The following is a 10721-nucleotide window of genomic DNA, read 5'->3' as shown; positions in this document are numbered from 1 at the left end:
GCCAGAGCCACCTGCTATTCAAGGGCTAGACCTATTCAGAATCCAATCCCTCCTTCTGTAAGATAATCAGACCAGAAAGTTAGTCTAACGTGCTTTCAGGCCTGCAAAAGCTCATCTTGGGATCCGGCTGGCAGACCACCACTTGCCCTGTGCCCTCTTCTCTCAGTAATCCCAGACTCTCCCAATCTCGCTTCCCCACTCCGCTTGCCAAGTCCCGTTCTCTTCTGATCCTTTGTTTTTCTTTCTTTCTTTCTTCTTTTTTTATTCTTTTCCCAGGCTCTAGGTCTCCCTCGGCCCATGCTGGCCTCGCTCCGCCTGAGAGCAATACTCGGGAATAAAAAGGCGTCTGAGCCCTTTGTGTTGACGAATGCCACCTTTGTGTGGGTGCCAGATGTCCGGGAAGGCGGGACAGCAGGCGCGGTCCTGCCGAGCACATCAGAGGCAGAGGAAAGAAGGCAGCCCTGTCCTTTTCCCAACGGCCTCCTTAAATCTGTGAGTGATGGCTCCTACACCCTTTAGCAGACAGGGACGCGAGCTTCCAACTCCGGAGACCGCTTCAGGTCTCAGATTAAATCAGCGCAGAGGTGGAAGCTGAGGAAGCCCTCAGCCTGGAAGCCGTCCAGGAGCTGCGCGGAGCAGACGGGCAGCCTCCACCAGCGCTGCGAAACGGTGGGCGCTGGGCATTGACTGGGAAGTTGAATTAGACTTTCCTGTGGGTTTTTTTTTATTTTAAATCCTGTGAAGGAGTGACACAGTGAATTCCTTGTGGAGGATGAATCATCTCTCTCGCCGGTAACAGAGGCTGTGTCTCAGCTCCTGACCCTGGCTTCGCTCGTCCCAAGGATTTCATCTGGAGGGCGGGACATTCTCTCCCTCCCACCACCCCAACCTCCTGCAGTCGGGACCAATGAGAACCAAGTACCTCATCCACCGGTGGTGACTAAGAATCAGAGTATTTAAGAGTTCGCAGGAATGGGCTGAGAACTGTGTTTGCTTCCTCCTGCAGGCGGGGCACGCTCTCATCGGACCAGGGCCGTCACTGAGCCAAGTCTCGGAGTAAAGCGGGGGGAAAAGAAACTCCAGCACCATGTGCTACGGGAGATGCGCGCGATGCCTCGGACACTCGCTGGCGTGGCTCGCCACCCTCTGCATTGTTGCCAATATTTTGCTTTACTTCCCTAATGGGGAAACCAGGTATGCTTCTGAGAACCTTCTCAGCCGCTTCGTGTGGTTCTTCTCCGGTATCCTGGGAGGGGGCTTGCTGGTAAGTCGTTCAGAAATCATTACAGCCTCGAAAAAAATGTTCTTTCCTGTTAGATGAGATGTTTTCATGGAAAGTTTCCTATCAGGCATGTTTCCAAATCCAGGACTTTTGTTCATTCTTATTTTGAAAACTTATCAAGGAATGTTGAGATAGGGATAGGGTATTCATTTTACTAGAGGTTGGTTTACAAAATCCCCATTTCAACTACCTTTTTGCTAAATTCTCTTACTTGACAGCTAGGAGCAGAGACTAGCTCTTCAATCAGATCTGAGAACCTCTAGAGTTTCTAGTCCTGGGGCCGGCACCCATTTCACATCCGCTCTGGGAAACAGGGAGGAGTCCGAGAGTTCTCTGTCCAAATCAACAGAGTTTTGGATACAAATTCTTTGCTGTTTTGTTCTCAAGCATCTGTGACAGGGAAAAATAATGAATTGTGAGAGCGCTGCTGTTTATAAAGGACTATAAATTTTCTCCTTTATGTAAGCCTGGGGTGTGGCGTTTAGGGAAAATCCTTCAGTTAGCAGCAAATCACGGTCTGAAGCTAACAGTGGAATGTGTTGTTTTTTCCAAGGTTTGTTTTTAAGTGAAGTGAGAGGAATTTGCCTGCCAACCTGGGAACTGAAAGTATTAGCTTTGACCATAGCCTGGAAAGAATGTGGACAAACTTGGGTTTGCCACTTTGAAATACTGGGATTGTGAATTTTTTGAAGAGAAGTTTTATGGAACTGCTAATACCATACAGAATATTTTTCTTAGTCAAGTAAATGATATTTAAACTTAATACACTAACTCTGGTATGGCAAATCTGCTTTGAATTTAAGCATTACTATCATGCTAACATAATCACTTGTTTTTCTTTCTCCCACGAGTTCTCAGGTCAGTTTTTGTCTTGTTTTGTTTCATTGAGGTATAGTTAATTTCATAACCATTTGTCTTCAATACAATACCTTGCCTGTTTAAACTTCTTTTGATCTTGAACTCAAAGGATTTCAAACTCATTTTAAGAGCTTTATTGTGACGTTACAGTCATGCCATGGTGTCTTCAATGAAGCAGTGCACCTGTACTGAGTTTTCCTCTGTCTTGTTTATAAAAAAAATTTTAGTTATTCTCTCAAAGTTTTGCTGTTATCTTCCAAGGGCAAACAAACCAACCAACAAACAGATTTAAAGACAGGGTTTAATATTTTCCAAACAGTTTGCATCTGGAACTATGTTATGAACTCTTATGGAATTAACACATTTATGGGTTATTATTTTACCCACCCCCCCCCATGCTACATCCTGACCCTACCTAATGGGACACACTACATAAAAATAATCAGATATTACACTTTGAAGGTTTTTCTCTTCTCCTCAGAGTTTATGTTCTCTGAGATATTTGGTCAGCCTAACCCAAAGACTTTCAGCAATATCGGAAAGAAAAATGCTTTACCAAAAGAGGCTTAGATTGACTGACCCTTATGGACCTGGGGAAAGTCAGTGATTTCAGTCTGCATGCTTTCTAACCAGATGTTCGTGCCGGCATTCACCTTCATCGGGCTGGACCAGGAAGACTGCTGCGGCTGTTGTGGCCACGAAAACTGTGGCAAGAGATGCGCGGTAGGTCTCCCCGCGCTGGTGGGGAAGTGGTCCCTAAGGCGCAGCTGTGATGTTCCGTGCCTCACTTCTGGTGGCCCTCCCTCCCCTAGATGCTGTCTTCTATACTGGCCGCACTCCTTGGGATTGCCGGCTCTGGCTACTGTGTCATTGTGGCCGCGCTGGGCTTAGAGGAAGGACCAAGATGCATGGATGCCAGTGGCCAGTGGAACTACACCTTTGCCAACACGGAGGGAGAGTAAGTGATTGTACCCTAGAAGGCTGCACGTTCTTATCCACCACGTCCGTACAGTGGTAAACCCGTCAGACTCAAAAGGCATCAACCATTCATTCATCCATCCTCTTGCCAGGTTTATTCTCACTGACTTGGGGGACAATTCAGGCAATGGGTATCAGAGGATGGATTCCCAGTCTCTGACCCAGAGAAGCTCTTTAATGGATTCACTGGCTCAGTCCTCTTGATGACATGTAAGGGGGCTTCCACTGTTGCTCCCATTTTACAGAGAAATTTTATGGAGGCCCAGGGAGATCAGGTAACTTATCCAAAGTCACACTGGTAAGATGTGGCAGTCAGGATTTGAACCCAGGCAGCCTAGCTATAGTCTGTGCTTGTATAGTGTGTATACTATACCAGAGCAATTGTCTGATTCTACTATTTTATGAGAAAATCTTATGGAATCCTATATAGCACCAGTGAGAACCATATGCATTTAAGCAAAGTCCAGGGTCAATCATACTACCAACACGCACACACTCACATGTAACATAGCAATTATGTATAATACACCCTTTATTCAAAGTGGTCAGGCTGTATAAAACAGATCTTATTCATGACTTTTTTTTTTATTCATGACTTTAACACTGGGAAAATCCAAGTGGCTCCACTGTTTTATGCTGATACTGTATTTCTTATCTATTATTGAGAAAAGGACAGAAATAGCTGATAGAAACTGATGTACATAATGATAAATGAATGACATACTGAATTTTGAAAGGTTTAGTCATGAGATTAATGAGTGAAAATAATATGAATCATGAATTTGAATTGCCTGTATACTTTCAAGAATGTTTTGTCTCTCATGAATTTTGTGGCATGGAGTGATATCTTAAGATCATGAATATGGATTCAGTTCAGTTCAATTCAGTCGCTCAGTCGTTTCTGACTTTGCGACTCCATGAACCACAGCACGCCAGGCCTCCCTGTCCATCACCAACTCCTGGAGTCCACCCAAACCCATGTCCATTGTGTCGGTGATGCCATCCAAGCATCTCATCCTCTGTCATCCCATTCTCCTCCTGCCCTCAATATTTCCCAGCGTCAGGGTCTTTTCCACTGAGTCAGTTCTTCACATAAGGTGGCCAAAGTACTGGAGTTTCAGCTTCAGCATCGGTCCTTCCAGTGAATATTCAGGACTGATCTCCTTTAGGATGGACTGGTTGGATCTCCTTGCAGTCCAAGGGACTCTCAAGAGTCTTCTCCAACACCACAGTTCAAAAGCATCAATTCTTCAGTGCTCAGCTTTCTTTATAGTCCAACTCTCACATCCATACATGACCACTGGAAAACCATAGCCTTGACTAGACGGACCTTTGTTGGCAAGGTAATGTCTCTGCTTTTCAATATGCTGTCTAGGTTGCTTCCAAGAAGCAAGCATCTTTTAATTTCATGGCTGCAGTCACCATCTACAGTGATTTTGGAGCCCCCTAAAATAAAGTCAGTCACTATTTCCACTGTTTCCCCATCTATTTGCCATGACGTGATGGGACCGGATGCCATGATCTTAGTTTTCTGAATGTTGAGCTTTAAGCCAACTTTTTCACTCTCCCCTTTCACTTTCATCAAGAGGCTTTTTAGTTCCTCTTCACTTTCTGCCATAAGGGTGGTGTCATCTGCATATATGTGGTTATGGATATTTCTCCCAGCAATCTTGATTCCAGCTTGTGTTTCCTTCAGCCCAGCGTTTCTCATGACGTACTCTGCATATAAGTTAAATAAGCAGGGTGACAATATACAGCCTTGACATACTCCTTTTCCTATTTGGAACCAGTCTGTTGTTCCATGTCCAGTTCTAACTGTTGCTTCCTGACCTGCATACAGGTTTCTCAAAAGGCAGGTCAGGTGGTCTGGTATTCCCATCTCCTTAAGAATTTCCCACAGTCTATCTGTCAAATATGTATTAAATAGATATCATATCTATCGAATATGGATTAGATAGATCCTGAGTTCAATTCCAGCTCTGTATTTACTGTCTCAGTAATTAGGAAAAGGTGAACTGAGCTCTCTGCATCTCAGTTATTTTATCTGTAAAATAAAGCCAATGGCAGTTGTCAGGAAGGTTAGTAAGTTACTATATGTAAAGTATTTGTCACAAAAGCTGACAGAGTGAGCACTGCCCTCTTATTACAGCTTTTGCAACAGGTACAGCCCAATGGTAGGAAGACAGTGTTCACTGGAATTTGAAATTTTGATGTTCAAAATTGTTATTGATCATGATTTTCAGATCATACTTTTCATGCTTTGTTCTGAATATACTGAATGTACATGAATTCAGTAACCGGTAGAAACTGGTTACTCCTGTATTCAAAACTGGTTACTCCTGTATTCAAAAACAAACAAACCCACGGCTAAAAACATTATGATTCATCCGAGGAGAGGTGATTCATCAGCTATAAACTTATAGGAAAGTTTATAGCTGATTATTCTATCTCCCCTCTCATGGATCCAATCAACTTCTGCAAGAAGCCTCCAGTTTCTATGTCATTCCTCATTTCAACTTCTTTAGAGACTTCAGTATGGGAAATAAAAAGCCAGTGGTTAGTTGCTTAATAGCCAAGTGGAGCCAAAGAATTTTTTTCTATTGTGTCCTGAAATTATGGATTTTTGTTAAATACAGTGTCAGAAGGACAGAATTTTTTTCATAATCAATCATAATTCCATCAATCAAATTGAATTTCTGATTGGCTCCATTAACCACTCCAAAATAAGGTCTGTAATCCTCAGTCCCTTTGTTCTGTTGTGGTAGGAAGACATTACAAGGAAAGAATTATTCTAGATCTCTCAGTGGAATTAAGTCAATCCTAGATTTTCCCATATGATTGAATCCTATTTTATTAAGAAAATATATATATTCAGATAATGACTCCAGTCTGGTTTGCTGAGGCTTCCCTGCTGGCTCAGTGGTAAAGAATCTGCCTACAATGCGGGAGATGTGGGTTCGATCCCCTGGAGAAGAAAATGGCCACCCACTCCAGTATTCTTGCCTGGAGAATCCCATGGACAGAGGAACCTGGCAGGCTGCAGTCCATGGGGTTGAAAAAGAGGTGGACACGACTTAGTGGCTAGACAGCAGCAGGTGGTCAGCTGACATTTCACAAAATGACTTCAGATTGCTCTCTGTCACTCAGTTCCTTTTCCAATGTGTTGAATACTTACTATGGGCCAGATACTGGTCTAGGGGTTGAACAGACAATGATGAATAATAGCTCTAGTTCCTACCTTCATGGAGTTCAGACTTGTGGATTAGATACATAAGCAACTCTTCTCCCTTGCCTAAGTTTCCTGTCCTTCCTCTGTGACCCTTTGACACTTCATACACCTGATCAGGGTACTGGTTGCATTGAGATTGCCTATCATTTCTTCTCTTAAGAAATGCTTTTTCAGGACAGAGTTCAGGCTCTTGTATCCTTAGACTTGTCTACATGTCTAACTCACACTGAGTATTCAACAGTCTTTGCTGAATTTTCTATCTATTATTGCAGCAAGATCTGGGCTAAATTCCTTATTCTGTGGAAAGACTTGGATTGGAAGCATCTGATATAAGGCGTTGAATTAATCTTTTTTTTTTCCTAAATGAAAAAACACGGCATGAGAAGTATGTTTATGAGACACCCCACTGGATGTGGCTGTGCGTCAGAAGTTTCTCTTTTTATCCACAGCTACCTTCTGGATAGCTCCATGTGGTCCAAATGTGTGGAACCCAAGCATATAGTGGAATGGAATGTTTCTCTGTTTTCGATCCTCTTGGCACTTGGTGGGATTGAATTCATCTTGTGTCTCATTCAAGTAATAAACGGAATGCTTGGAGGTGTCTGCGGTTATTGTTCCTCTCGCCAACAGGTAAGAACCTGTGTAAAAATGCACCGTTGTTTTCATCCGAGAGAAAAGAAGACGAAAATTAAACCCTGCTCTACCTACTAGTGTTTATCTCATTTTTGTGGAAAAGCATTTACAGCAGTTGGGTTTTTTTTAACTTTTTATTTTATCCTGGGGTAGAGCCAGTTAACAGTGCTGGGATGATTCAGGTTGACAGCAAAGGGACTCAGTCACACATACACATGTATCTATTCTCCCCTAGACTCCCCTCCCACCCAGGTTGCCCTATAACACTGAGGCAGAGTTCCTTGTGCTATCCAGGAGGACCTTGTTGGTTATCCATTGTAAATATAACAGTGTGTACACAGTGATCCCACACTCCCTAACTATCCCTTCCCCCGTTGGGCTTTGCTCTCAGGGGTAAGCTTCCTTGAGAGTCACAGTTCCTGGGTTATCTTGGCTCTTTGCAGTTGGCTCTGTGTAAATAAGACAATGTTGCCCATAGACACAGTGCTCCTTCAGGATTTAACCCATTACCCCTTTCACCACTCCTGCTCTGGCTACACAGACACAAAAGAAATGTCCTCTCTCTGCCTGCTGTCACATTCCCAACTAGTATACGCAAGTAACTGCTATCACCCATTGCCCTAGGCATCGCGTTAAACCCCTATTCCAGAAGAGCGTATGATGCAGAGATTAAGCAATGTTTCTAAAATCACCTAGTCAGGAAGCAACAGGCTTCAAAGGCCACGGCTCCTGCTCTTAACCTGTATGCAGGACTTGATGTTCTGTTGGGTTTTCTACAGTTTCTTCCTAATAAGGAGTCACAAAAAATGCCCCAGTAGCTAAGGATAGAGAATCACTAGTAGCCTTTGAATAGAGCTTATTAAAAACCTTTCACTGTCAAAGAAAACCAGGAAGCGCTTGTTCCCTGGGGATGTGATTTGGAAAAGAAATATGCATTTGTTAGTAGTGGGGAAAGTTCTTGTTTCTTTATTTTCCTAAAAAAACATATATTACCGAACTGATGGAAGTCCAGCTTTGGTTGAATTTGGGGGAAGGGGAGGGTTGTTTTATGTCTTGTTCTGTAAAGCAGGATTAGGAAAACTGAAACTTACTTAATTTGTATTTTCCTAACCATTCACTTCTCTGGTTTGGGGTTTCCTAACTTTCTTTGAAAGTAAGACAAAACCTAATGAAAAATGAAAACCCCATGGCTATCATGAAAAGCTTTGCTGTAAATAGATGGAAACTTTCTATAATTTTTGAGGGGAAGTTAAAATAAAAATCTAGATGTCTTTATCAGGCAAATACAGCAAGATTAATAATTGCTTTGGGAGCCTGCCAAATTTCCGAGAAAACAGCAGAGTGGAAAACTTTCAATATGGAATTGTTTCCAGGCAATACGGTTGGGCAGAGGCAAAGAAGGCTCTTGGGATTACTATAATATAACCTATCTTTAGCCTTGAGTTTCCTACAGTTGGGTGAGACCCCATTGTGCTTCAGCACTGGTGCATTTTGGGGACAGGTATCCGCCTGCCAGAGCAGGATCCCTAGCTCAGGAAGATCCCCTGGAGAAGGAAATGGTAACCCACTGTCCTGTTGCCTCATGGCAAGAATCCCATGGACAGAGGAGCCTGGCGGGCCACAGTCCCTGGGGTCATGAAGAGTCAAACACGACTTAGTGATTAAACAACAATGTAATGTGTCAATGACTAAAATTGTTGCAGTGGTTTAGCAGAATGACTCTCATTTCCGGGTTAAGGGAGCCAAGAGTCTTACTGGGTTTCCCAGTGACTATGGGGGTGGCTTCTTCCCAGACACTGCAGGTCAGATCTGTTATATTTGTTTGCAAGACAAAAGACAGTTTCAAAGAGCAAGGCTTTTAGTATAGATTGGTCAACTCTGTATGTAGCATTTAATTCAAAAGTTGCCCACATTGAGTTGGCACCAACGTAAAAGTCCCATGACATTATCTCTTAAATCCTTGAGGTTAAAAACCCACCCTGAGCATACAAAAACCAGCCAGGCCCTGTAAGCTGCACTTTCCAAGGCCTCTTTCTTCAGCTTTTACTTGGGAAGGACAATGGTCCGGTTTGTTTAGGAAACTTTTTGTGAGCATTGTCCAAGCTCTCATTGTTGTTGGCCCAACCCCTGCTGAAGCTGAGATTGGTCGGCTTTACGTTTGCTTAAAACAGATTTAAAGCACTAAAATGTCATCATTGTTTGTTTAGCCTGATCAGAATCTGATACTTATTTCATTTTCTTTACAGCAATATGACTGCTAGAAGAATTACCCCAAGACAAACCTGAACTCTCCCTCAATGTCACTGTAATTTATATATTTTACTTGTATTAATTTGTACGACTTTGTACTAGTGTATCATACACCACATGTTCTACTTTTATAAGTGTGTATAAAGACTGGCATCTTCTCTGGATATTGGTGTTTGAACTTAGCAGGGAAATTCTTTTTATTTTTTTAAGAGTAAGAAAATAAACCACACTCTGGAATTAATTTAACAGACTGACAGTTCTCAGCCCACCTGAGATAAACTCTGGCTGAAATCATGTTTTTGAGAAACATTACAAGGATAAATATCACATTCCAGTTACTATTCTATATATTTATATGTGCATGCATTTATTAAATGAAAGATTTCTAGTTGCTTTTTTTAAAGACCATTAAGGAGAAAATCCAACAACCTGAAAAGATATATTTTTTCACTGTTTATATGATGTTTCCCATTTGTATGCAAACCTCTAACAAAGGGCCTTTTGAACTGATTCATGTTATGAAAGAGACATGTAATTCCCTAGGTTGGGGGTTGGGAGGTAGATTGAGAATACTTGAATCTAAATAAATGAATGAGTCAAAATAGGCAAGGCAGTGAGTTATTACAAGGATTGCCAAATCCTGAATTTTTCTGACACTTGGAAAACTTTTTGGCCTTCAGAGACAAGACTGAGGATCATGGATGTAAAAAGAGGAAGGCCTGGACAAGAAGAAAGATGGGAAATGGAATAAAGCAGTTGATCACCATGGGAATATGGGGAACGAGGGGCGGGAGGACCGTGAGGAAATGCCCCCAAATTTACTGGTTTCATGCAACAAATAAAGCGTTCACTACCATTTTGTTGTTTGGTGTCATCGTCCTTCGTTTCATGTTCCTCCTTTTTTCTTCCTTTTTTTTTTTCAGTCTGCAGACAGTACAGCCTCCATTGCTAGGGGCTTTGTGTCTTCTGGGTTCTTGATCCCACTTTCTCTTCTTCATCCTCTTTCTCCTTTTCTGTCTTCCTCTGCTATCCATGCATTTGGGCCATCCACCTCATCAGGCAACTTTGCTTTGCATTGGGTGCTCCACACAGCAGGCTCCTCCGGAAGGTAACAGACATTTTCTCTCTTGACATCTCGCATCTGTTGTATTGTTAGGTTCTTTCAAGTGACAGAGTCCCCTGCCCTACTGGGAATTGTATACAGAAACTGTCTGCATTTGGTGTTTACTGGCCTAGGCAACAGACAAACTAGTTAGTTAACAAAGAAGCCTCACTGGCTGTTAGATGGCAGAGCTCCTCCTGAGACCAAGGTCTCCTGCCTGAAGAGTTCTAATCTTTCTTATGCCTTGGTCTTTCAGGCAGTCTGGTGAAGGTTATGGACTTCTTTGAAGAATACTGTTTAAAATGCAAAAAACAAAGACAAAGGATGAGAAAGTAAATCCAGATATTGACTATTTTAACAAGACATTTTTTAAAATCATAAGACAGTTG

At 42.4% G+C, this 10721-nt stretch overlaps 1 protein-coding gene across 2 annotated transcripts; it reads left to right on the top strand.

Annotated features, from left to right (window-relative positions):
- The first annotated feature begins 977 nt into the window (after window positions 1-977).
- TM4SF1 (transmembrane 4 L six family member 1) lies at window positions 978-10086 on the top strand. 2 transcript variants are annotated; one of them, XM_061168084.1, is made up of 6 exons: window positions 978-1264; window positions 2774-2863; window positions 2953-3098; window positions 6797-6977; window positions 9227-9285; window positions 9911-10086. In XM_061168084.1, the coding sequence occupies exons 1-5, from the start codon at window positions 1088-1090 to the stop codon at window positions 9239-9241; spliced, it is 609 nt and encodes a 202-aa protein (XP_061024067.1). In that variant the 5' UTR covers window positions 978-1087; the 3' UTR covers window positions 9242-9285; window positions 9911-10086. The 2 variants fall into 2 exon arrangements, with proteins under 2 accessions (XP_061024067.1, XP_061024066.1); XM_061168083.1 differs by having other exon boundaries at window positions 9227-10086.
- Window positions 10087-10721: the final 635 nt, after the last annotated feature.

The sequence above is a fragment of the Dama dama genome, chromosome 19 (genome assembly GCF_033118175.1).
Source record: "Dama dama isolate Ldn47 chromosome 19, ASM3311817v1, whole genome shotgun sequence".
Classification (NCBI taxonomy): Eukaryota; Metazoa; Chordata; class Mammalia; order Artiodactyla; family Cervidae; genus Dama; species Dama dama.
The sequence above is the reverse complement of the archived record's forward strand: the minus strand, read 5'-3'. Positions and strand labels throughout refer to the sequence as shown.

Coding starts and splice junctions, on each gene's coding strand:
- TM4SF1 (XM_061168084.1), top strand. CDS start 1,088: ATGTGCTACGGGAGATGCGCGCGATGCCTCGGACACTCGCTGGCGTGG. Junction 1,265..2,773: donor TCCTGGGAGGGGGCTTGCTG/GTAAGTCGTTCA, acceptor CTTTCTAACCAG/ATGTTCGTGCCGGCATTCAC. Junction 2,864..2,952: donor ACTGTGGCAAGAGATGCGCG/GTAGGTCTCCCC, acceptor TCCCTCCCCTAG/ATGCTGTCTTCTATACTGGC.